The sequence below is a fragment of the Pseudocercospora fijiensis genome (assembly GCF_000340215.1).
Source record: "Pseudocercospora fijiensis CIRAD86 unplaced genomic scaffold MYCFIscaffold_1, whole genome shotgun sequence".
Lineage (NCBI taxonomy): Eukaryota > Fungi > Ascomycota > Dothideomycetes > Mycosphaerellales > Mycosphaerellaceae > Pseudocercospora > Pseudocercospora fijiensis.
Window position 1 is genome coordinate 10,729,489 of NW_006921532.1, and position 24,566 is coordinate 10,754,054.

General features: G+C 53.0%; 10 protein-coding genes across 10 annotated transcripts; 3 read left to right on the forward strand and 7 right to left on the reverse strand.

Annotated features, from left to right (window-relative positions):
• The first annotated feature begins 455 nt into the window (after window positions 1–455).
• MYCFIDRAFT_49082 (uncharacterized protein) lies at window positions 456–3,697 on the forward strand. Its single transcript, XM_007921874.1, has one exon. The coding sequence runs from the start codon at window positions 465–467 to the stop codon at window positions 3,315–3,317; it is 2,853 nt and encodes a 950-aa protein (XP_007920065.1). The 5' UTR covers window positions 456–464; the 3' UTR covers window positions 3,318–3,697.
• A 426-nt stretch (window positions 3,698–4,123) lies between these two features.
• MYCFIDRAFT_55893 (uncharacterized protein) lies at window positions 4,124–5,215 on the forward strand (the record flags this gene model as incomplete). The annotated part of the gene is made up of 3 exons (XM_007922004.1): window positions 4,124–4,499; window positions 4,551–4,629; window positions 4,719–5,215. Coding segments are annotated over exons 1-3 (579 nt in total), but the record flags the coding sequence as incomplete, so codon positions are not given.
• Window positions 5,216–5,862: 647 nt separating this feature from the next.
• Window positions 5,863–8,227, reverse strand: MYCFIDRAFT_206374 (uncharacterized protein; the record flags this gene model as incomplete). The annotated part of the gene is made up of 13 exons (XM_007923906.1): window positions 5,863–6,431; window positions 6,466–6,616; window positions 6,643–6,657; window positions 6,687–6,798; window positions 6,829–6,840; window positions 6,868–6,923; window positions 6,951–6,997; window positions 7,042–7,066; window positions 7,103–7,638; window positions 7,673–7,863; window positions 7,964–8,077; window positions 8,106–8,117; window positions 8,149–8,227. 13 exons carry the CDS (start codon window positions 8,225–8,227, stop codon window positions 6,393–6,395), a joined length of 1,389 nt encoding a protein of 462 aa, XP_007922097.1. The 3' UTR covers window positions 5,863–6,392.
• Window positions 8,228–8,330: 103 nt separating this feature from the next.
• On the reverse strand, window positions 8,331–10,713 carry MYCFIDRAFT_213699 (uncharacterized protein; the record flags this gene model as incomplete). The annotated part of the gene is made up of 1 exon (XM_007923907.1): window positions 8,331–10,713. One exon carries the CDS (start codon window positions 10,711–10,713, stop codon window positions 8,404–8,406), a length of 2,310 nt encoding a protein of 769 aa, XP_007922098.1. The 3' UTR covers window positions 8,331–8,403.
• A 626-nt stretch (window positions 10,714–11,339) lies between these two features.
• Window positions 11,340–12,329, reverse strand: MYCFIDRAFT_125752 (uncharacterized protein; the record flags this gene model as incomplete). The annotated part of the gene is made up of 3 exons (XM_007923908.1): window positions 11,340–11,710; window positions 11,767–11,909; window positions 11,980–12,329. The coding sequence occupies 3 exons, from the start codon at window positions 12,327–12,329 to the stop codon at window positions 11,340–11,342; spliced, it is 864 nt and encodes a 287-aa protein (XP_007922099.1).
• Window positions 12,330–12,754: 425 nt separating this feature from the next.
• MYCFIDRAFT_63047 (uncharacterized protein) lies at window positions 12,755–13,672 on the reverse strand (the record flags this gene model as incomplete). The annotated part of the gene is made up of 1 exon (XM_007922078.1): window positions 12,755–13,672. The coding sequence occupies one exon, from the start codon at window positions 13,670–13,672 to the stop codon at window positions 12,755–12,757; it is 918 nt and encodes a 305-aa protein (XP_007920269.1).
• A 350-nt stretch (window positions 13,673–14,022) lies between these two features.
• MYCFIDRAFT_181565 (uncharacterized protein) lies at window positions 14,023–14,760 on the forward strand. Its single transcript, XM_007923909.1, has one exon. The coding sequence runs from the start codon at window positions 14,389–14,391 to the stop codon at window positions 14,719–14,721; it is 333 nt and encodes a 110-aa protein (XP_007922100.1). The 5' UTR covers window positions 14,023–14,388; the 3' UTR covers window positions 14,722–14,760.
• Window positions 14,761–14,812: 52 nt separating this feature from the next.
• On the reverse strand, window positions 14,813–15,992 carry MYCFIDRAFT_210114 (uncharacterized protein). The gene is made up of 2 exons (XM_007923910.1): window positions 15,839–15,992; window positions 14,813–15,446 (listed from the first exon to the last, which is right to left on the reverse strand). The coding sequence occupies exons 1-2, from the start codon at window positions 15,953–15,955 to the stop codon at window positions 14,904–14,906; spliced, it is 660 nt and encodes a 219-aa protein (XP_007922101.1). The 5' UTR covers window positions 15,956–15,992; the 3' UTR covers window positions 14,813–14,903.
• A 485-nt stretch (window positions 15,993–16,477) lies between these two features.
• On the reverse strand, window positions 16,478–18,633 carry MYCFIDRAFT_115720 (uncharacterized protein; the record flags this gene model as incomplete). Its single annotated transcript, XM_007923911.1, has 2 exons — window positions 16,478–18,315; window positions 18,390–18,633. Coding segments are annotated over 2 exons (2,082 nt in total), but the record flags the coding sequence as incomplete, so codon positions are not given.
• Window positions 18,634–20,390: 1,757 nt separating this feature from the next.
• On the reverse strand, window positions 20,391–24,397 carry MYCFIDRAFT_185788 (uncharacterized protein; the record flags this gene model as incomplete). Its single annotated transcript, XM_007923912.1, has 18 exons — window positions 20,391–20,455; window positions 20,512–20,540; window positions 20,593–20,626; window positions 20,683–20,715; window positions 20,926–20,990; window positions 21,057–21,092; window positions 21,163–21,205; window positions 21,266–21,291; window positions 21,536–21,659; window positions 21,716–21,739; window positions 21,815–21,857; window positions 22,003–22,019; window positions 22,088–22,220; window positions 22,284–22,345; window positions 22,414–22,477; window positions 22,904–22,946; window positions 23,126–23,600; window positions 24,358–24,397. 18 exons carry the CDS (start codon window positions 24,395–24,397, stop codon window positions 20,391–20,393), a joined length of 1,356 nt encoding a protein of 451 aa, XP_007922103.1.
• Window positions 24,398–24,566: the final 169 nt, after the last annotated feature.

Sequence of the window (24,566 nt, forward strand, 5' to 3'; positions counted from 1 at the left end):
TTTTGAAGGACAGTAAGCCGCTTGAAAATATACCTGAGTCGGACACGACATCTTTGGAGCCATCGTAGCGTAGCGTAGATAGAAAGCGGCCAGAACTGTGATTTGTCCTGATTGACAGATCACTCTCCTTCCGAAGGGAATTCAGAAGCTAGGGGGAGGGCTTTGAGTACGCTCGTCTCTATTGTATAGGTCTCGTTATCTAGATGCTACTTTATCTACGTCTACAACGATCCCTTACAGTAAATATCTTAAGTCTAGTCTCTCATCTGAGTTGAGGAAGTTCTCAATGTTTTGCGTCACGTGTTCTGGTGTGAAGAAGGCGCCATGCGCCACCTCCCTGCACGCCACCCATCAACCCTGCCAAACGCGTATCATTAACTTCAACTCTTCTTTCATCTTTTGGCTTTCGTTTGTTTACATACTCCGACAACGCCTCTGGTCGGCGGCCATCAAATCTCATTTCGATGCCTCCTTTGAAGGAGAAGGACAGTAACGTCAGCATGGCTGGCAACAAGCACCCCCGAGTGGAATCTGATCCTACGAACAGTAACAGCGACGCAAGGAAAGCCCGGAAAGTCAGTGACACTGCAACTGCAGATTCAAGACAGCAGCCAACGCCTCCTCAAAGCAGCGTCCCTAGCAGCAGCGCTCGCTCAGCTTGCTACAACAGCTCGTATGGACTGCCCAACACTCACAGCCAGGCAGAGCGCAATTCCTGGCTCGCTGATGAGGATGCAAACGAAGTGATCGCGTCTACACAATTTGCTACAAACGGATCGGACGAGTACCAACACTATGGCGACATATCTACCAAAGTCGTCGGTGTACGGTACTACTCCGGCTATGCCAACCCGGGAGAGCACATCCTCATTCGAAGAGAGCCTGGTAATCAATACGACTCGAATGCAATCAGAATCGACAATGTTGCAGGCACTCAGATCGGTCATATACCGCGCGGTGTCGCTGCCAAGCTTGCAAGATACATCGATAGTCGCATGTGCCATTTCGAAGGACAGCTTGCTGGCGAAATGGGATCATTCGATTGCCCGCTGACTGTGCATGTCTATGGCCCAGATCCCAGCACTGGAATTGGCAGAGCACTAATCAATCGCATGCGAACTGAAAACCTCGGCGTCAAAGGCCTGCAGGATGCTGAACGAGTGGCTAAACGACTCGAGAAAGAACAGCAAGAAGCCGAGAAGAGACGTCTGGCTGAGGCTCGACGTGCGGCTGCAAGTGGTGCAGGTGCTCCCTCATCGTCACAATGGACCAATCAAGCAAGCAGCAGTCAAGCCAACATGTCAAGCATCTTAGAAACTTCTCACCGTATCGATCCTCGGGCCATCGGTCGTGATGCCGAAAAGCTGGGTGCTTCTGAAGATGAGCTCAAAGCCATGCCAATGGCAGCAAAGCCTCATTGCATTAAAACGGAAATGCTGCCATATCAGCTTCAAGCGTTGCAATGGCTCCTCGACCAAGAATCTCCAAAGTTACCGGATCTTGGTTCGCAACAATTGATCCAGCTTTGGAAAGCCGATAGGAAGTACTACACCAATCTAGCATCCGGCATCTCCACGCAGACGCCGGGCCTTGCTTCAGGTGGCATTCTCGCCGATGACATGGGATTAGGCAAGACGCTTCAGATGATCGCCCTTGTCGCTTCTGAGTCAGAAGGGCAAGCGCGTGCACCGACACTCGTTGTGGCTCCTGTCAGTGTACTCAGTAACTGGAGTGGCCAAGCTCAATTCCACACGCATGATGATCGGAAGCTATCGGTCTATACATATCATGCTAGCGGTCGTGTCAAGATGAAAGCCGAGGACTTCAGTCAGTACGATATTGTGTTGACCACTTATGGCACTTTAGCCAGCGACTTCGGAGTCAAGAAAGGCTCAGTCATACCGGAGCGAAAGCTGAGGAGCAGCGGGCTCTACAGCGTAGAGTGGCGACGAATCATTCTCGATGAAGGACACTCGATCCGGAACCCAGCCACGAAAGCCGCAGCAGCAGCTATGGGCTTGATAGCCAGAAGCAGGTGGGTCTTGACAGGAACACCAATCGTCAATTCGCTGAAGGACTTGTTCTCTCTGCTTCGTTTCGTTGGAATTACAGGTGGTCTTGATCAGCTTGAGACCTTCAACGCTGTGCTCGTGCGACCTCTCAAGTCCGGCAGCAGCAGCGCCAACAATCTCCTCCAGGCCATCATGAGGTCCTTCACTCTGCGAAGACGCAAAGACATGGCTTTCGTCGACTTGCGGCTGCCGAAGCTTGACGAATACGTGCATGGCATTGATTTTACACGCAAAGAGCAGGAGCGGTACGATGCGCTCACGGCAGAAGCGAAGGGGCTCATGAGGAGCTATGACAAGAAGAAAGCGGCGGCTGGACAGAGCACGAGCGGGGCGTATAACCATTTACTTGAGGTGCTACTTCGCATGCGGCAGTGCTGCAACCACTGGCAGCTCTGTGGCGAACGAGTCACCAATCTCCTGGCTCGGCTGGAGGTTTCCAAGAACGTCGAGCTGACAGCAGAGAACAAGAAAGCATTACAGGACGTGCTCAGAGTGCAGATGGAAAGCTCGGAGGACTGTGCAATCTGCCTTGACACCCTTCACCAACCAGTCATCACCACTTGCGGTCATGCGTTCGGCAGGTCGTGTATCGAGAAGGTGATTGAAACACAAGCAAAATGTCCCATGTGCCGAGCGCCACTCAAGGATGATGGCAGCCTTGTCGAGCCTGCGAATGAGTATGGAGACGAGAGAGGCGACGACAATGTCGACTTGACACAGTCTAGCAGCAAGGTGGATGCATTGGTCACGATTCTTGCTGCTAATCAGAGCAGCGGTAACAAGACCATTGTGTTCTCGCAATGGACCAGATTCCTAGACATGGTCAAGAGCAGACTCGACCAAGAAGGCTACAAGTGCTGTCGGCTCGACGGCACCATGAATGTGCAGCAACGCGACAAGGGCATGCATGCATTGGAGAATGACGCGGAGACTGGAATCATGCTTGCATCGTTGGGTGCGTCTGCCGTGGGCCTCAACTTGACGGCGGCAAACATTGTGGTGTTGTGCGACACGTGGTGGGCTCCTGCTATAGAGGATCAGGCCGTCGATCGCGTGCATCGTCTCGGACAAAAGAAAGCGGTCAAGGTGTTCCGACTGGTGATGAACAATACGATCGAGCAGCACACACTCGATGTGCAGAAGGACAAGCGGAAGCTGATGATGATGGCCTTTTCGGAACAGCAGAACAAGAGGCTCAACGCTCGAGCTGGCAGAATCGACGATATCAGAAGACTGCTGGCATGAGTTGATGGTGATCACAAGCAGCATAGCTGTCATAGCAACAACCATAGTGGTCGCAAACCGAGGCGTACGGTTGTAACATGGACATCTCCGTTGGAGGTGAGTTCAAGCATTGCAGCCAGTGCCTTGGTGCGCTTCTGTTCTGCGGTACCATTGGGCGCCGGCCAAATGTTGCAAGCCTTGGTGACGACATGGCGGCGTTGCGCAAAGGTTGAGCTTAAGCTGGTTCAGGTTCGGAGGATAAGTTATTATTATGTAGGTGTATGTGGTGGCGGATGTGGAGGCATTATTGTCACCGCTCTTCTGCTACGCGGCAGGCACGCAGCATCCTTGTCATGCGACCGGCACCACACCAGGCATTATTATTAAATAATTGGGCTCTGCGTGCATGTCACAGAGAAATAAGCATACCGCGACGCGTGTCTATTTAAGTGCCTCATTACGGACTGAAGGAAGGCAAGGCGCATGATGTCCCGTGCTACGGTAGTGAATATTGAAGAGCTGCGCCAACTAGCGCAACACCGTTGTCGCATGGTTTGGTGGGAGGTGTTGGCGGCAAGTGTGGTGCGGAGTGTTGCCTTTGCCTTTCCAGGTGTGGAGTAGTAGTGTGGCAGAGAGAGTACAGGCACAGGCACAGGCCAGGAAAGCGTTATTCTAGTGCTAGCCTGTCGATTGCCGTCACGTGTGCCTCCGAAAGCTGCCAAGGCATTTCCCTCTCTCCGCCCTCACGCCAGACACATATGCCTCCTCTTCTCCGCCAGAGAAGCCCAGCGGTCCATTTTGAGCGGTCATCCTTTGGAGAAGCCCGGCCACTGTACGGCCACCTCGTCGTGAGGTGCGCCAGGCCTCTGAACGCGACACGCCACACGACACCCGACACCCTTCCGCCGCCGCCCAGTGGTGAGCGCGTACAGACGACGAACGGCGGTCCTTCATCGCAGCACCGCACAGCACAGCACAGCACAGCACAGAACAGAGGAGTTCCGGATGGACGATTCCTAGAGATACCCACGAGAGCATTTCCCATGACCGCGCACCCGCATTCTGTCTAGTATTCATTCTATTGCATTTCTGCCCCTTGTTTCTCCCTTCCAACAATCGCCCTCGCAAAGCCCGTCGCCGCCGTCGCCGTCGCACGCCGATTCTTGCAGCATAAATCCCTCACCCAACCCACCTTCCGGAATGGTATACTACGCGCCACACCAAACACATGACATGTGCTGATCTGCAGCAAAGGTTGTCAGAGCCGATGGCACTAAGTGGGCATGCCAGTCATGTCTGAAGGGCCACCGAGTGAGTGGCTGCACTCATACGGGTGAGTGCCTGCCGTTGACGCCGTGTGCTCCCAGCCGCGCATACCACACACATACATGCCCTGTTCGCTACTGACCCCCGTGCGCCCAGACCGTGAACTGACGCTGGTCCCCAAGAAGGGTCGTCCGGTCACCCAATGCCAGCACTGTCGTCTCGAACGCAAGAAGCGATCCGCCCACAATAAGTGCGACTGCGCCGACGAACAAAAGCTGCATCACTCCAAGGAGAAATGCATCCACCTGCGCGAAGCCGAGGAGCGCGCCAGAGCTGGCTTGAGCGATGCCGACCATAATAAGCTGGAGGAAGACTCGATCCACCTCGCCGCTGTCGCGGAGGAACAAGGCTGCTGCTGCGGACACGGTGGGAAATGCTCGTGCTCGCTTGTCAAGAAGGAGGCTCAGAAGCAAGGCACTACTCCACCTCACGGGCCTGCTGTCCACAAGCCGCGCCTCGAGACAACCAAGTCGGACGGTTCCATCACCGTCTTCGCCAACGGTCACCACAAGCCTGTGCACCGCAAGAACCATGCAGCTCACGAATGTGGCATGCCCTACAAGATGCCCATGAACAGGTCGCACACCGAGCACAGCCTTTCTCCAGTCGCTCGACGATCTGTTGACAGCCTTCCGCTGAGCATGAGCACCAATTTCAACACGCCGCCCGTCTACCACCCACAGCCTCTGGCACCGCTGAACACGGGAAGAAGGCTCTCGAAATCGGAACAGCCATCGCCTAAGCTCAACGCCATGAGTGCATGCAGTGGAGGCCTGAACGATGAAAAGATGTCTGCTATCGACTTCAGCACTCTTGAGCCCATTCAGACCAACCGAAGCATGAATTCGGCGGCCAGCGATTCCATGCAATTCCCTTCCTTCGACCCCATGTCAGGCGTGGCCGACAACTCTTTCGATCCTTGGTCGCTCATGCCCTCATCTGAATCCATCCCAAATAACAATCCCTTCGGTGCATGGCCCACCAGCTTCGACACGAGTAGCATCACACAGCCTGCCTTGACTGCCGCTTCTTCCGGAACGCAGTCCGAGATTGATGAGATCCCTGCTATGGAGGACCTGTACGGCTTTCCCATGCCAAGCATCCAGGAAGATGCCGCCGCCGCCGCTGCTACTGCTGCCTTCAATGCGCTGCCTACAGACAGTGACGCCAGCTCCATCAATCGACGTAGCTTGCCACCAAACTTTTTCGGAAACGCCGACTTCAACTTGGCCAATCTTCCGAACGAATGGCAATCGCCAAGTGGAAGCGTGCATGGGTCTGACGAAGGTAAAAGCAAGCAGAATGGTACCGACCAGGCACTTGGACTCCCCGACGTCTGGTCCACACCGACCATGCCGATGATGTCAGGTATAGCGCGGCGACCATCTCCCGTGACTTCTCACCCAAGCCGTCCTCAATCGCATTCTGTCGGTCCAGGAAGTGCTCCGAACGACGAGCTGATCAGATCACTGTTCCCCGACATCGAAATCAGCAACGCCACTTTCGCCTCGACCACCAGCAGTCCAACAGCGATGGACTCGATTACTTCCAAACGGCTCGGCGGCTTACCAAACGTGACTTCGGCCCCCGTGCCTATGGATGAAGATATTGGCTTTACCACCACCCAGCCCTGGAGCGACGGTTCCCTCAGCGTTCCCAACGACGATTATCCCAGCCCTTTTGATCAGAACTTTGCGAGTCAAAGCTACAGCAACGAAAGCTGGCCTTTTCAATAACAGTAAGAGGGCGGCATCGCATGCCGTCCGCCCTTCATGATTGTGTGTGCGTGCGTAGAACATGACCTTTTTTCTTCGTCACTTGTGGGGACCATCATGATCTGTACGACTTCCTTCATGTCGGCGTCTTTCAAAAGGTGTGCGAGTTGGGCATTTTTTTCGGATGGTTGTGGATCTGGATTGGGGAAGGTATAGATAGTGTGTGTGAGTGATGAATGAAAGATGATTGTGAGAATTCTTCCGCTCAATTTTCCTTCCCTTGCTTGTTAATGTGGAATGAGCACTTGATTGGCTCAATCCTCTTTGCCTGGCAATGTGGAACGAGCACTCGATCGTGTGGGTGATTTCGAGAATCCTTCCGCTCACTTCGCCTTGATCAACGCGAAGTTCGCACAGGATTGTGTACACAAGTAACGAATGAAATATGGATTGCGAGACTCCTTCCACGCAATTCACCTTGCTTGATCAACGCGAAATGAGTCCTCGATTGTGTCTGTAATTGCGAGAACCCCTTTCCCTCAAATTCGCCTCAATCGATATAATAAAATGAGAGGAAGATGATTCACTCGATTATCAGCAGTTCTGAATGTACATGGATGGCGATATATGTATAATGAATGCTTTTTGTAGATTAGACGTCTTGTCATGTCACCCAAAGTCCAAACCTCTAAAAATCCCTATACCCCCTCCCCAACCCTTTCAATTTTCCTTCATCATCAATCATCCTCGCCCCCCTCCCCACACTCCCCGTATCCCTCATCGCTCCAAAAAACGCATACCGTTCCACCCACTCCAAAGAATCCAAATACTTGACACTCTCCCGCAAAAAAGACTCGACCTCTTCCGTCTGCAAAGGTTTTGTTTCCTTCCAATTCGTCGGCGCGAATTCCGTAATCCAGACTTTTTTCGAAGGGTCGAGGGAGTGGTGTCTTAGTACGGAATTGATGAGCGTTAGCGAAAAAAAAAAAAAAAGTAAACCAACGATTTTTTTTTTTGAGGGACGGAAAGGGACGGACATACGTCGCCCAAATATAATCATAAAATTGCCCCAACGTCTCGCCGTACCAATGCAGACATAAAAAATCTATGTCGCTTTTTAATTTTTCCCCGGGCTCGGAGGGGGGCGGGGTTCGGATGTATTGCAGGAATGTGGAGAGCCATTGGGCACCGTCGGGGGAGTTGGAGATTGAGGGACTTCCGATGCGGTAGCCCTGGGAAGGAAAAGAAAGAAAGATGCAGTCAGTAAGGGGAGGAGATGGTGGATGGAAAAAAACGAACTGCTTTTCGAAGAGGTTCGATATGTTTGATCCACACGTCCGCCGCGAGTTCAGGGGACATGTTTGCTTGGGAGGGGAGGTCGGGTTCGTTGAAGGTTAAGACGTAAGGGGATGGAGAAGATTCGAGGATTTTGGGGAGGTGTTCGATGTTGATGTGGTTCCATTGCATGGGGATGAATTCGAGACTGGAAGGGTTGGGGCTTGGGGTGGGAGTGGGGGACCAGTTGTCTAGATAGATAGATAGAGAGGGGATTTGTTAGTCTTTTCTTTTCTTTTTTTTTTCTTTTCTGAAGGAATTTTGTAATTGAGGGGAGGGAGGTGTGCGTACAGATCCAGGAAATTTTAGAGCCGGGTTTTGTGAAGATGTGGATTGGATCTTGGTTTTCGACTGGCCAGCAGAGACCGCGTTTGGATTTGGAGAGTGGAGGAGGAGGAAGAGGAGCTGATGGTGATGATTGGTGGTTTTGGACTTTTTTTAGTAGCTTGTCTGCTTGTTTTTGGAAAACCGCCGACATGGTGAGTGTTGTGGATATTGTTGCTGTCTCGAGACAGCTTGCGTGAAGTGAGGTAGGTTGAAATTTTGCCAAGACATACGACACGCGGCCGCGTCAAACAGTCAAGGCCAAGAAGGGATGGTTGATGAGATATGAGGAACACACATTACAACTTCTGAGTTATCTATCCGAAAAGCAAATGGCACAGCCACATCCACTCACGCTGCAAGATCGTTCGACGTCGGGGCGGCCTCTTGCTCTATACATTAGAACCTCATAGACCATCTCTCCCAAAGGCACCCTGCGCCAGCGAATTCAAATACCCATACCTCGTGATCATGGTGGGATCAAAGTTGCCCTCATCAGTCCCAACAGCAGCATCAGCAAGGTTGTGAAGTCCATTACCCTGCTGTATCATCTTCTCCTTCTTTCGCGTTACCAACTCCCGCACCGCACCATCCCAACCCTCGCTTTCTTGCTTGCCAGCTAGACCTCGTCCCTGACCAAGAGCTTCAATCATCTGATCAAGCCCCTTCATGGCCTCGGCGCGAGTCTTACCCAGGTCACACAGCTCGCACAGAGTCATGGCGGCCAAAGCGCCAAAGTGGTGGTTGAGCGGTGTGACAGGTGTCATCCGGCTATTAAGCATGGTCGCCACCTTCACAGCATGACCCACCAGATCTGTCGGCTCGCTCATCGGATTGAGACGCTTGATGAGGAGGTGGCAATGATGATAGCTCAAATGCACCAGGTTCAAAGAGCCCCACACTGACTCCACCGACTCTCGAAAGCGGTCGATCTCACCCGCCAACGTAAGACCAAGCAAAGAAGATGCCGGGTTGGAAGGCGCCATCACATCTGTAGAGGGTGTCTTGGTTGTTGTCAAAATCGCAGCAAGATGCCCTATGATGAATGATAGCCTGGCCAGATTGTATGTCGATTCTCCCAGCAAGATCTGATCTTCAGGCAATAGCACAATACTATTCTCGGGAAGTTTGAGCAGATCCGCTGTTGAAGAAGCATGCCACCGATCAAGGATGAATAGCACCCACCAGACGCGCCGAGCCAGTCTTTCCTCCGAGTCTCGGTCGCCTTGTATCAGTGATTGACTTGACGTGCGGATCACGTGGATCTCGAGCTGACCAGCTACACCAGCAGCACGTCCAAGCCATTCTGCTCTACTTGGACCTGCTTGGCCTCGTATAGTTGCTGGACCGTGGTTGTCGCTTTCTAACGCCATCATGATCAGCGTCTGCAGGTACACGAGATTCGTTGCGTTGTTATGTGAGCTTGGGTTGTCAAACGGATACTTTGCGAGCAATTCCGCAGTCTTCTTCAATGCCTGAGCGTAATTAGGATTAGGCTCAAGATTGGTCGTAGGGAAGGTACGCATCAGACAGTCGAGTGCGGCCAAAAACGCTTCTCGCAATGATGCCGGGCATTCGCTCAACCGCTGCTGCAAACGGTTTTTGTTGTTTGGCAGTAGCGGAAATGTCTGGTGTATAATACGATAGTACTCGTCGATAACTGATTCATCCCAGTCAAACGTCTCAGGTGCAGGAACGTTGCTCTCGGCATCAAACGCCAGACCGATAGCCTCTCCACGGTTGTCGTTGGATGCTCCATGCCGCCAGAATGGTTGCATAGCTCCTGCCTGTGGCACTGGCGCCTGAGCGGGTACGTATTGGGGCGAATACTGAGATGCTGTCATGGGTGCTGCCGATGCAGGAGGTTGACCAACATGCAGCGCTTCTGCGGTATCGTGCGTGCGCTTGTCGCCAGCCCTCGGATCTTGCACCAGGAGAGGATCGTGATTGCCATATTGCTGCAGACCTTCCATGGCTTGATGAAGCTGCTGGACCTCATAGCGGTGCTGCTGTTGCATGTGGCCCGGATGCACCGACTGCTCCAAACTGTTCAATCGCTCAGCCAGCTCCTTGATGTATCCTTTGCTCGGCCCTCGCTTCATAGGCTGTCGACTAAACGCACATCTGGCACCTGTCCGGGCGCAGTTGGTGCACGGTACAGCACCCGTTTCGTCCACGGCGTCGCAGCGAATCTTCTTCCGCCTGCACTCATCGCACGCCCGACTGACCTTGCTCCGTTTGTTTGGGTTCTTGTCTGGTATAGGTGGCGCTGAGTCTGGTGTGCCATTGTGCTGTGCGTATGCGACTGAGCCTTGTGGCATGGCAGCCGATGCTGCCTCGCCGGGTTGAAGCATATGCGCGGGCGGTGCGCCGAATCTACCGAAACTCCCCATCGCATTGCCTTTACTCGAAGGGAAGTTTGAATTCTCATCCTGCGCATGTTCTCTTCGATCGGCATAGCGGTAGTCTGGAGACTGCTGTGCGCTCTCTGTCGCGGAAGCAGTTACATTCGCTGTGGCTCCTTCGGAGGTCCCGGACGGACCTTGCTCGTGCCGTTCTCCTTCTCCTTGTGCGCCGTGTTCATATTGCGCTGAAGCTGGATTCGGACCTGGACGCGCGGCCTGCTGCAATGGCTGGTAGAAAGGCAAGCCGTTGATTGCGTTGGCGGGGGATGGATAGCGCTCTGTCTGCTGCGCCTGCTCACCGGACTCGGCCATGTGTGAGTGACTCCGAATGCGATCCAAGAGTTCTAGTCAGTATGATCGCGTTTCGCGCCTGCCAGCCTACCGTGTGTGGTTGCTGGTGTGGATTGTTCTGGCGTGACTTGCGACTCCGCCCTCTCTCTCTCACAGCCAAGCAATGTGGCTAGCGTGTCGAGAAGCATCTTTATCGATGGCTTCGAACGCGAGCTATTGCCTACTTTTGCTGGTGCTAGTACACTCGGCCAAAGTCCTTGACGTTGACAGGTGCTTCCAGGAGGAATCTATCTAATCGGAATCTCGACCTCGCGAAGTCATGCTGGATGATTATTCCGCCGATCCGTTTCATCCTATCTCCATCCATTTCCAGCGGCAGCGGAGGTCTGCCTCACACTTCAGTGCCATGTCGCTACTGCAGAAGGTCGGCATTGTAACTGAATGAATACACGTTCGTTGGGCAGACAGCCGTTGGAAGGATGTCCATTCTAGGCCAGCCTGCACGTTGCCTCACAGTCGTGTTACACGAATATCTAGGTCGCTGGCAAGGATATACACTGTGAAATCGTCTATACTCACGCCGCAACCTCTCTTCATCATTCCATCAGTCAACGGCACTCCTCTCGAAAAAGAGATAAACAGCCCAACTACTGCAATCTCGGCGGATACAACAACCTCCCCTCCATCCCCCCATCAACCTGCAAATTCACACCACTCAAATGTCCAGATAGTGTCTGACTCGCCATAACAGCAATCTGATTCGCAACATCCCTCGGTCTCCCAACTTTCTGCAACGGAGTCGTAGCCAAAGCCCTCTCAACAAACTTTTCGTCGTTCAAAACCTCCTCAACAAGCGGCGTAGCCACCCATCCAGGATTCACACTATTGACCCTGCCTTTGGGCGCAACATGTACGATTTCGTTCTTGAGCGTGGGAGTCAGCCCGTACATGAGTGCAGACTTGGAAGCAGCGTAATCGCCGTGGGCGGCTTCTCCGAATTTTCCAGCTGTGGAACCCACTGTCACATATCAGTATATCAGTAAAACATCCGAAGGAGGGATATGGGATGTTCACCGAAAATAATATTCGCTTTCTCCTTAACCTCCTCACCAGCACCTCTAAGCGCCCTCAAAAACTCCCTACACAACAAAAACGGCCCCGTCAAATCCACATCAATCGTATTCTTCCATTGCTTAAGATCCATATCCGCGACATGCCTGTTGGAAAAAAAAAATCAGCACACATCCAATCAAAACCACCACCTCACTCATATATCACTTAACGCACGCATCCTTCTCCGGCCAAACCCCATGATTCACAACCAAAACACTGACAGCTTGTCCAGAATTCTTCTCAGCAGCTTGGACAAAAAGTTTCTGAACGGCGTCCTCGTTTCGAACGTCTGCTTGCACTGCAGTAATCTTTCCGGAAAGATGGGCGAGGTCTCCGAGTTTGGAATTGTAGTGTGCTGTCACTCGTGCTCCGAGTTGGAGGAAGACTTTGGCTGTTTCGAGACCGATGCCGCCTGCCGCTCCACTGATATGGGTTATTAGCTGGTGGTTCTTATGATTGGTATTGGGAGGCGTGACGTACGTGATTAGGACGTGGACGTCATTGAGACCGAAATCTAGGGACATGATTGGGACGATGTTGTTGATGGTACTGCGAGTCGATTAGCTGTTATGTTGTAATTGATTCTGATTGTGATGATGGATAAATGGCATTGGAGTGTCTCCGCTTCGTTCTTCTCCAAAGGCGGGGCTGTTCCTGGCCGATTCAACTGTATTGGCCTGTACACAAGAGCTGTGCATGAAAACTCGGATCGTGGAACGTCGCCCTGTGAATATGTTCCTGCTTTGTTGTAGGGCGTGGAAACAGCATTTAACATGATGGAGATGTGGTTGCCAGTTCCCAGAATTTCATGTATTTGCAATTCTTAGCAGTATCGAGTAATGCCCCAGTCTCATACTCCCTATCCTGAGAACTGCGCGTGATTGCGTGCCCTGCGGAATGACAATCGTTGACCTGACTTTTCGTGCTCTCGAGCTGTGTACGTCCATCGTTATTGAGCCGAAGATTCCATCTGCTCCGCCCAAGACCCCCCAGAAGGCCCACGGGTATCTGGCAATGTCTTCGATTGATCTAGCTTCTCAACCTTCGATGCTGGCAGTGCGGGAAACTCTTCCGGTCGAGGGGCGTGCTGTTCCTGTAGTCGTCCTCCTCTCCCTCCTCTCCCACTACCTCTCCCTCTTCCACCACCCCTCGGCTCTTGGTAAAGATATTCCCTCCCATCGTCATAATCCTCACGATCTCCAGCAAAGCCACCCTTCTTATCAAATCTCCCTCCCTTCCCAAAGTCATCCTCGCGCTTTTCCGCGTCCCATTCACGACCCTCCATAGCCTTAAGTTTTCGTTGTCGATTCTTCTCCCTTTCACCCATCATCTGCTGTCGATCTCTTCTTTCCTCTTTCTTGCGTTGGTCAGCAATCTGCTTGGCTTGCTGTTCTCTCTCAGCGAACGACGCAGCATCAGCTTCTGCGCGCGCATGAGCGGCTGTGAGTGAGGCATTCTTTATCTGAATACGGGCCATCTTCTCTGCCAGTTCCTCTTCCGTCAGCTTGGGTTTTGGAAGTCCACCGGCTGCTGATCTGTCGCCGCGAACAGCTTGTGGTGTCTCCTTCCGTGGTCCAGAGGGTGCATTTTCAGGAGGAGCGCTTTGAGGTTGTGCCTGTTGTTGAGGACGCGCATTTCGTGACTTCTGAGGCTGTCTACCTTGACCCGTGGTCTCGATCCTTTCTGTGGTGTCTCTAGCTTCATTCACGTTCCTGCCTCGGCCACGACCCCTTCCACGACCTCTTGCTGAATCAGGAGCCGTCCGAGGTGGCTGCGCATGCGTAGGTTGTGTTTGTGGTACTACTACGGGCTGAGCGGCTGGAGTGAAGTCCTCGCTGAAAAGGTCGTCATCGCAACGTATTCGCATAGACTCTTCTGCCGGAATGACTTCGCTGAAGAGGTCATCTTCTTGTGGGCCAGTTTGGCTGAAATCTTCGACTGAGAAAGCATCGGGCGGCGCTTCTGTGGTCTCTGGCTTAAATGCAGAGGCTGCACCAGACAGATCAGATGCTGCGGACTGGGTGGTGTTAGACTGGCGATTGTTAGCAGTATTGCGGACTTGAATTGGAAGGTCTCGTGCCTGATCAGGCTCTTCAGGCGCCGTGGCCCATATCGAGTTGTTCATGCCGATGTATTATACTGTATGATTTTATGCAAGCCGCACTCATCCAATGCACAGAAGATTACCGTAGGCTCAATAGTGAGGAACTAGAAATGCAAGGAGAGGAGAAGTCCAATTTGAAGAGGCGGGTACGAGCTGGGATATGTAGTCAATGCTGAAGGACGGTCTGACAGCTGCTATCAGCAGCGTGCTGTACAACAATATCGCTATGGAGTATCCAAGCCGTGTACTCATTTCTCAGTGAACTCACAGAGTAGCCGGCTAGCTCTCATGTCAATGGGTTGTAGAGCACACTGAAACGCGAATCGGTCAAACTGTGGCGCAGCTATTGCTGTGGCGTTTGCTCTTGCTCGCTCTCGCTCTCGATGTTGCGTCACTGGCACGCACCAAGACCATAAGATCTTGTTCGTATGGTGTGTTCGCAACTTCTCCCACCATTCTCCTCCAAGAAACAATGCGAAATGTCGAAACAATCTTCCTCCACCTTCTCGACTTCCAGCTACAGCTACTCAAGCTCAAGCAGTAGCAGCACCTCGGAAGGGGTCACTACGGGTTCGCGCTCGGCGCAACATGTCTATACCGACTCTGAAGGCAACACAACTGTAAAGACGGCCAATCAAAATCTCGGAGAACCAGTGATCCAAGACACTCGTCACTTCGATTCCAGTGGACAAGAGAGAGTCGGTGCTTTGGGAAGTTCTGGTGCAACTACTAGTCGCAGGATCGAAGACGTCAGCGATGAGGATCAGGCCAGGAGAGATCGAGAGTACGAAGAGCGTATGGAGGATGAGTGAGTGTAGCCTGAGCCGGAATACAATTCTCCATGCTGACTTCGATCAGGTACGCCAAGCGTGAAGGTGGTGCGTGAGCAAAGCAGCAGAGGTTGCCAAGTCAGTGCGACCTTTGTAGATCGATGTGTGGTTTCTTTAGTGTGACAAGAGGATGTAATGCTGTACAGTAGCGCAGGATTGCAACACTAGCTAGCAACCTCGTTCTTGTCTTCGAAGTCCAACAGATATGGGTCCTTATAGTGCTTGACATAGGCAGGTCTGCTCAGACTGTTCCCAGCGACTGTGATATCCGTTTTGATGTCGTCAATCAGGCTCTGCATATCCACGTAGTCAAGCTCTGGGCGTATAAACCCAAGTATTGAGACGTTCATATGGCTACCATAAAAGTCCTTCTCGAAGTGATGCATGATATGCACTTCGACACTGCGCACAGTATTCTTGTAAAATGGATTCCATCCGATGGACATAACCATGGGGTATACGGCGCCCTTGTCAGCGCCCTTCTGGCTACCCTCATCCTTTCTATTTTGCTCCAATATCACAGCATTCAGCCTCTTGTACGTCTCTTCGGCCGCAAGATCGTATTTGGTATCGGTGCCGGGCGTGTGCTGAGATGTGACCTGAGAAGGCGAGAGGCCGGCCCAACCAAAGTAAACACCAGACTCTACATCTTCGTGTCCACCAACGGAAAGCCCGGAGAGAGGGATATTGGCAGTTGGTATACCGAGCTATTGGGAGCGCAACGTCAGCTTCAACATGCAGAATATGTGAAACAAAGGAGCGCGTGCTGCTGCGCGGCGGCAGTGTATTGGTATGACGGCGGCAAAGTGCAGATGACACGCTGACTGCTGCACCGAATACTCCCAGGATGACGGCCACACGGTGCTGGAAAAGCACCTGCGCATAGCCTGTGAGACCAACGTGACAAACACGCGCTGGCTTTCAGGTCCCAGCGGTAGGGTGCGGCATGACAGCGGCTGATAGCTCGAACATCAGCCAAACCTCCTGCGAACACCCTTGCGCTGGTCGACTGGCAGCAGTCGTATAGTGTTGTGATGTTGTGGTATGGAAGGATGCGCGGCGAAGCAGCAAGCACGTAACCTCGAAAGCCGGTACTCACATCTTTGCTGCCACGTCCAAATCCTTTGATTACTTTGCCGTCAAGCTTCAATGGAAATGGAGGTTCTGGTCCACTTGAAGGGCCAGCAACTGTTGGGCGAGGACCGTCTGGACGCATCGCGATTGTTGAGCTCGTAAGGGTGAGTGGTGTATCGTTCGTTGCATTGTTCAAAAAAAAAAAAGATTCATTACATCTTCGACAGTGGAAGAGAGGTGCACCCGACGGTCCCGACCTCGGCGCGCGAGCTTCACACTTATTTTATCACTCAGTCGCACGTGATAGACACACATTCGAGACACAAGTCTCTGTATTATTAAAGAGTTCTCTCATGTATTATTAAGGAGTTCTCTCGTGACAACGTATTATGTCTCTGGCTGACTCTAATCAAGACGCTCGCCATGCACTACGTATCGTGCAGCATGCAGTCGTCAATGCCGTTAAACCTTTCTAGACTCCGTAATCCAGGGTTACCGCCTTGTTGCAACCGTTCCAGACGGTAGTCGATATGCATATATAGTGGTCAACGACCCAACACCTTCGCAATATCAATCGCATGTACCACAAACACGCTCTCATATGACAGGGAGGAACTATCATGTGTCAGTCTCGTATAGTTCAGAAAGTGGCCGGGATTAGCAAACTTACATTCATGACAATCAGCATAGGAATGTCGAAGACATCGCGTTTCACGGTCCAGCACATTTGACATTCGACACGGCCATCGCGCTCTCCAAGCGCGTGCATGCCGGCCTCGCCTCTGATCAATGGCTCGGTCTTTTGCTCTCCATATTTTCTGGCGCGTTTGCCATCGTCAGCGACATGGTCGTTGGGTCCCCAGCCAGGGTCTTCCTTGGTGCGATACTTCAGTAGTGAACATGGAGCGTCCATAATCGAGGTCCGAGATGCGCCGAATGCCAGCACCGAAAAATCTTCGTAGAACTGGACCACGCTGTCCTCGTCCATGACCTCAGCCAAGAACACGGGTTGAGGCCGTCCTGGATCCGCCTCGATGTTCGTTATCCTGGGCGTCACCGCTCCTCTAGAGCTAGTGCCTGTCTGCGTACCAGGGGAGGATCCGCTAGTGTTGACGTTCAGGTTGGGTTCCTTTCCAAGCAGAACATCTCGTCTCCAACCGGTGACGAGACAGAACTCCTTGCTCACTGCTGCGATTTCGCCAGTCCTTCGGCATATGACGGTGGGAGTGCCGTAGTGGTTCACGAAAGTTTCGTATTCGCAAAGTGTTCGCTGGAAGCACTTCTCCATAAATATTAGATCGTCGCGGTTGAGGTGCTGATTGCATGAGATGAAAGAAGGCCGAATCATGCCCAAAGCTTTGGCAATGCGCAAGACCTTCTTCTGTGGGAATCGCTTCTGTAAGAGAGCCGTGAGTGCGTGAAATCCCTGGGTATATGAATATGGTTCTGTAACAGTTGTGTAGACCTCCGAAGTATTGCGCCGCCGTTTTCGATCCATTTCAATATGAGGGTCACCAGGAAAAGGCGGTTGCTTCCGCGAAAACTGTTGCGCCTGAGAAAGGCTCTGGCGTAGCAACTGGTCAGACTGATTGTTTTGATCTGGTTGGGCAAATTGTGTCTCTGGGGACTGGGTTGCGGATTGATAACCCGTGAAATCTTGATTTTGTGAATGTGGACTCGCACCTGTGAGCGACGAAGCTTGTTCGCCGATAGCATAAGCCTCTAGGCCATTGTTCTGGTTCCCCCAGATATTGGTCGCACTGCTTTGCCGCGAGCCTGCGTTTGGAACGTTCTGCCATGACGGAAAGCCTTGACTGTAGCCGCCGCCAAAGCCTGCATAGTGTGAGCCGTCATATGAAACGCTGCCCTGGTTTGAGTGGCCGCCCATCTGATTCATCGAGTCCATGTCAGGTGTGTTCACGGCGCCCGAAGAAATATGACCCAGCATGCCAAACTCAAGCGCACCATAGTGGTTGCCAAAGTTGAGGTCTGATATGTTGAAGTTGAATAGAGATGGGTCGTTGGCATCAAAATAGGCAGTGTCAAATGATTGAGCTGTGCCTATCGATGGAGTCTGGTCAAGATTGCTGTTGAGCTCCTGGTTTGGAGATACCTGCTGGCTCGGCGTTGATTGGTATTGTGTGGGCGTCTCAACGGTCGGGGCTGAGCTGAAGTCAGGTACCATACTGGTGCTTTCCATCATTGGCGGGCCCATCGAGCCCTGCTGTTGAGCGTGTGTATATTGTGGGAATGCACCAGCCGCGCTCGGTGGGAAGTATGCTCCAGACTGAGTGGCAGACAATCCATGGGGACTGATGTTGGCTGGTCCAGGTACAGCAGTCAGGCTTTGTGGGCCATTGATGGCATAGTTGTTGGCGGCGTAACCAGGAACAAGGGCTTCTGGGGGCGCATCATGAAGGTACTTGGCCTTCTTGCGCACTCCGTCATGGCATTGGTCCTGGAGGCCTCGCTTGATGCATCTCAGACACGGACGTTCATCACCTAGTAGTTATCAGCTGGATGCCCATATTGATCTACGCCTGGTTGGGGCTCGCTCGCCAATGTGGAGGACTTACCGCATGTGAGATGGGCTCGTTGGCAGGCGAAGCAGGCTCGCCTAGCTTTCTTTCGTCGAGGGCGCGAAGGGTCCTTTGCGTTGGTTTTGGCAGTCTGGCTGGAGTTGGCACTGCCATTACCTGCTTGGGCGTTGGGTGACTTCTCCTCGGTCGAGGCACGCTCTTGCTTAGTCTCTTCTGCCATGATGCCGGAGGGGTCTTGCTCGGTGCCAGGTTCTGGAGAAGGCGAGGCATCTTCGGCGTCGGCGTCGGGCGACATATTAACCCTCCCGCACTTGGACAGCCAGCACCAGCACGAGGGCCCCTAGGATGATGGCGTGGATACGCAGGTTGCGTTGCGCACAGGCCTCGTGCAAAGCTCGCGACCCACGTTGCTGCTGTGCTGTGCTGTGCGTATCCGTCCGTTGGTGTTGGCTCGAAAGGGCAGAACCGCCACGCTGGACAACGACGGATCACGCGTGCGCGAAGATTACACTGTCTGTGCTCGCTGCTTGTACCACGCTGCGCTGCACTGCGCTGCACTGCACTGCTGCAAATAACTTCAGTCTGCGATGGCGAGACAGCTCTTGCGCTGGCCGTCTTGCCAAACGTCGTGTCGCCCTGCTTCGAGACAGCCGGACTCACGCAGCAGCCTGCGCGCACTCCCAGCACACCCCCAAGACACTCGTTCGTGAGGCGCTCTCACAGCGCTCGCGAATGGCGGCCGCGCGGTGTCACGTCCGTTGCCAATAAGCAGCAAGCAGCGCACGCATGCGGCGGATCAGTCCGGCACGAGGGAATGGGACGCTGCTGCTGTGATCAGTCGCAAAGGCGTGTGCGATTGGCAGCGCAGCGCAGCGCAGCGCATCAGGCCCGAGGAAGCGTCTCGGTCTGGCGTCGTGTAACTTCGCTTCTATTCACGCAGCGCAGCGCAGCGCAGCGCGCAAAGGCACGGCGTGTGCGATTCCCAGCGCGAGGGACCTGACGGCCACGAGGCGATCAAGATCAGGTGCTGCGTACTGTCCTGCACCGTACGGCGCTGCCCTGCCCTGCCCTGCCCTGCACGGTATTATTGTCTGTGGCCTCAGGGCCTCACTGCTGTAGCACGCAGCGAGCTCGTATCTCGCTCTTGTCGCGGACTGAGACAATCGTGTCGGCCCGCCGTGGCCTGCGATGCGATGATGCGCGCGAGAATAATAATCTCTCTCGGAGGAGCAGTGACCGTGACTCGACTCGACTCGACCCGTCCTGATCGGCAGCAATATACTGCACGGCACGGCACTGCACTGTACCTGATCCCAGCGCATGCTCTCCGCGCAGCCTGCGACCGCCGCCGTCTACTGGTGCGAGCTCAGCCAAGGCCCAAAAGGTGGAGTAGTCAGCTTGGTCCGAGTTTCGCTGCAGGTCAGGTCAATCAAGCCTCAAGGTTCCCTCCCGCCGCCGCTCCACAGTCCACAGTCCACACTCCACACAACGGCATCTGCCATCGCCATCATATCACTCTCCCTGCGCGAGACTCGTCTCCTTCGAGCCGCCCGCAGACGTAAACTGTCCGCCCCCTTCTCGAGATTCGCAGCCGCCGCTGTCACCGCCTTTCTGGGGCCGAGCGCAGCGGTATAGTAGAAGCGCCTGCGCGCCGAGGCAAGGGCATCGGCATCGGCGCCGTGTGATCGTGAGTGGCAGACATCTGGCCATGCTCCTGTGTTGCTCCGCAGTGTCACGTGGCAGCTCTGACGCAGCGAGTCTGCCGCCAAGGCGCCGACCTGCGAGCACGACAGCATCGATCCCAATCTCCAACCTCTACCCTGTGTTCTACAATGTCGCCGCAAGATACGAGCCATGTGCTATCTACAGCCACGAGTCTTCTGCCTCTCTCTTCTGTGCTGGGACAACCGTGAATGCACTGCGGTGGAGCCTCTGGAATGCTGGCACGCTGAGATGCAGTACTACCACTCCTATCCGCTATTTGTAGTATCGACTATCGACCTACCATTGCCAACCATCTACGCTTTCCTGATCCGGCTACCGTGCCAGCGCAAAGCGCGATTCGCCCCTGTACTTCTTCCCACAGTAGAAAAATAGGACGGCTTCAAACGTCAGTATCAACGCTTTACCATGGCGCTGGAGAGTCGTCGACACTTACGGAACGGCGTCATCGCCAGGGCCAGGAACCTAGTTCGGCGATTAGCACACGTTCGTTTACCCGTCCCTCGAACATGCTCACCCAAGGAGCGTCGTCGCCCATTGGTACCCGAGTCCTGTTTGCAAATCAGTTGACCGCTCTTTTGACGAAACGCCTGGAATGGCAACTTGCCTTCAAACATTTGCACTCCGAATAATGGCCAGCCTATTGCAGCACGTCAGTCAGGCCCAGGCACACCCGTCTAGGCGCAGGATCTTCCGGGGCTGTGGAGCACGCCCTGGATCTTCTTCAAGCACCGACTGTTAAGTGGCACTCAATAATGAGCCCGAGCGCAGGAACAAGACAGCCTCCAGTCAATCCTGAGGCCGAACCGACCCAGCCTCCACAGCCCTTGCTCCCACATTAGTGACTTACCTGCGGCAAAACTCGACCTTGCGAATGAGTTGGCCGCCAAAGCAGATGCGGCGTAAAGAGGATAGCTGGCGTTTGTGAGCCAACAGCACACATAGAATTCGCCTCAGAAGTGGCTTGATGGGTGAACTTACGCCTCAACCAGGAACGTGAAAATGCCACTAAAGCAGCTACAGTAGTGATCCCCCATCATTAGCAAGCTTCTGGAAGAAGCCCTGCGAGAATCACTCAACCACTTACAAAATGTTGCCTAGCCCAAAGAAGATGGAAAAGACGATCGGCACTGTGCGTGTTCCTCAGCATATGCAAGAATCTTATCGATCGCGCGAAGGCGAGGACCCACCTATCCAATGGACGAAGGAAAATGTCCTGCATTGAAATCAGCACGGCCGCGTGGTCATACGAGGCGGAGAAGTGTACTCACGTCCAACCAAAGCCTTTCGAAAGCACGTGTTAGTCCTGGCATCTGTATGTTGTGACAAATGATGAACACCACGTGAACCTACCGAATAGGCTGACCGGAACAATCATGGCACCTCTGATGTTTGGAAACTGCATGTCAGCACATCGAACTCGTGTCCGGTAGTTTCAGTGAGTGAGCACACAGACATACAGAATTGTGGGAGGTAACCGAAACTCGGGCTCGCTGACACCGTCGTTGTTCTCCACGAGTCGAATGTAATTTTTCCGCCACAATGGATCGCAGGAGACACCTGCAAGCATCCCGATAAACAGCCCTGTCGTTGTCGTTAGTGCGTCGCAATAGGTAACTAATTCGGTTCGTTTTCAATACCAAGAAACGTCAATCCCGTCTGCCCTGATGGTGTGTGTATGTGTCAGCTGTCATCGTTCTCGCAATGAGGGTACGGTAACATCGAAGCACAGTCCATACATTCATCGAAACCATGATTGTTTTGGAACACGACCGCGAATGCCTGCATCATACGTATTAGCCGCCTGGCTCGTTCTCAATCAAAGCACGATGATGCAAACATACTCCAAAGAACCTGAAACGCGCGATCGCCGAAAAAATTAGCACGTGGTCATCCAAAACCCATTCCGCTGGGTGTCTTGAAGAACGAACAGATAGAGGATTCCTGTTTTCCAATTCTGGTACTCAGTCTACGAGCATGTCAACATTCATGCAGGGAAGTCCAGAACTTACCTAGTAGGATTGCGGATAGAAGACACAGATTTAGACACATCTGTTCGAAGAATAGTAATTGGAATGGACGGATGCAAGACCATAGGACGGTTCTAAGAACAGATCTGTTCAGGATTTCGATTGGAGCTTTCCACTGATTGTTGAGGTTTTTTTTTAGTGCTGGTCGTTGAGGAAGACGCATGAGCTGACGACTTACGCGCTGGTCTCCCGTTTCTTGACGGAGCTTGATGGCTTTTCGCCGGAGGAGGACTGGAGCATCTGGATGGTGGGAGTCGAGTGTTAGCACACCTCGCATTTCGATCTTGAGGGGCTGGACATGGACTTGCACGTCTCTGGAACAAAGACCACGAGTAGAAGCCATTGGACACCGGCCCATATGATTAGAACATACTACGCAAGAATCAGCCTACGATGTTACTTGTGGTAATGTACACGGGACGGGAACAGAAATATTCGCTGCTCATCTGGAACTATTCTTGCTGGTTCGCAGACACAAGCATCGAGAATCGCAATCGAAGCAGAGTGCACATCACTCCCATGCGAGCCATCCGTTTGAGGAAAATAATCGCAATATCGACTTCATCCGTGTTCCAGCTCTTCGGCCTCCGCATCTCGTCGTGAACGTAGTAACTTTGCTCAAGCAGTATGCCGGACATGACTTTAATGATCACCGACAGTGAATTGCTGCCCAGGTATGTATTGTTCATGCTACCACTCAAGCAACATTCGTTCCATCGATGCCAGAGGATCGATTCTCGACTCGTCTGGTACATCACTCGCTGGTGGCAACAAAACAGAAGAGGAGAGACAACTTACAAATGTCCATCGCCAATCAGCATACTGATTGATAAAGCCTGAACTCCCAGTCAGCAATCGCACAAGCATACAAACCTTCACCAAACCGAGTCTGTGACAGAAACCAGCATCTTCGCAAAGCCGTGAAGCCAACACTAACCTCCCATCACAGGACCTGCAACAACACCAACATCAGCTCATCAAACCACTTCCCAAATTCCCTTCCACACCTCAACCATTCACTCACCCAACTCCGGCCCCACAAACGGACTAGCCGTATAAACCATCATCGGCGCACTCAACCTCTCCTTGCCAAACAAATCCCCCACCGTTCCCCCGGCGACACTCAAAAACGCCGAACCCGCCAACCCATCCAAAAACCGAACAAAAAGCATACACGTAACATTATTCGCCACCGCGCACGGCACCAACCATACCAAGAACATCCCAAAAGCACAGATATACACGATCCTCCTCCCGTAGAATTCCGAGAGGGGGCTTAAAATCATGGGACCGAGACCGAGGCCGCAGACGAAGGTTGTGAGGCCGAGTGTGGCGACTTCGCGAGATATGTGGAAGTCGCGTTCGAGTTGTTTGTAAGTTGATGTGTAGGCGGCACTTGTGCAGGTGACGCAGAGGGATGATATGGAGATTATGATGACGATGAGCCATTTTCTGGGGGTTGGGAGGTTTTTTGGGTTGTAGGGGTCGTCTTCGCCTGAGAATGAGACTTCGTAGGCTTTGTCTGGTGGGTCGAGGTCTTTGCTATGGGTGCCTTGTTCGATTGGAGGTTCTGGGTCGATTTGATCGATTGTGTAGCCGTCTTGGAGGTGGTAGGAGCGTTGGGATGGAGCTGAGGAATGTGAGCGGGAGGGTTGGAGGGGAGGAGGGGAGAGGTGATTTTGGTGGTTGGGGGTTGAGCTTTGTTGGGTGTGTTGTCGTGTATTGCTTCGTAGATCTCGTTCGTCTTCGTCTTGGGATTCGGTGTCTTCTCCACGTTCATCTACTTCTTCTTTGCTCCTGCTTTCTTGGCTTGGAGATGTTTGCTGCTCTTGCTCCAATGCTTGTTTCTCTAAATCCATGTCGATTGGAATCTTTTCTGGAGCCATCGTGATTTTGTCCGAGAGCTCGCGCGCAGTTGTCGGCTATCGTGAGTGAATCGAGAGTTCAGAAAAATGCTGGCTATGCCATTCGACGCGCTGAAGGCGTTGTCGAGGCAATGGCGAACTGGTGACAAGAAACAATGACAAGGAGAATGAATTGATGGACGCGTCAAGATGTTCTTGATTGGATGGAAATGCAGAATAAGAGCTCTCCGACAACCTACCACACCTCCCATGAGTGCAAATTTGTTGATTGGACATGTGCGGCACCACTTGCGGTACGTCACAGAGTGGAAGAGTGGATGTGCGCTACCTTAGTCTGACTAGTGCGAATGATGTGCAGACATCCTCTTATCCCTTAGCCGCACGTACCGGTCGGCGCTGATGCTCGAGATTGGAGGTCATCAAACATGATATAGGGCGCGGGGCAGCGCGAACCCTCTCGACTGATTCGAAAGCGGATCTACGAAATCCGTAAACTCGGCCTCGCCCATTACAGTACAGCAACGCGAGTGTGGGCCAGTGTCAGATAGCCTCGGCCGATAGCGAACAAACACCAGGGGCATCCATACTGCTTCGCT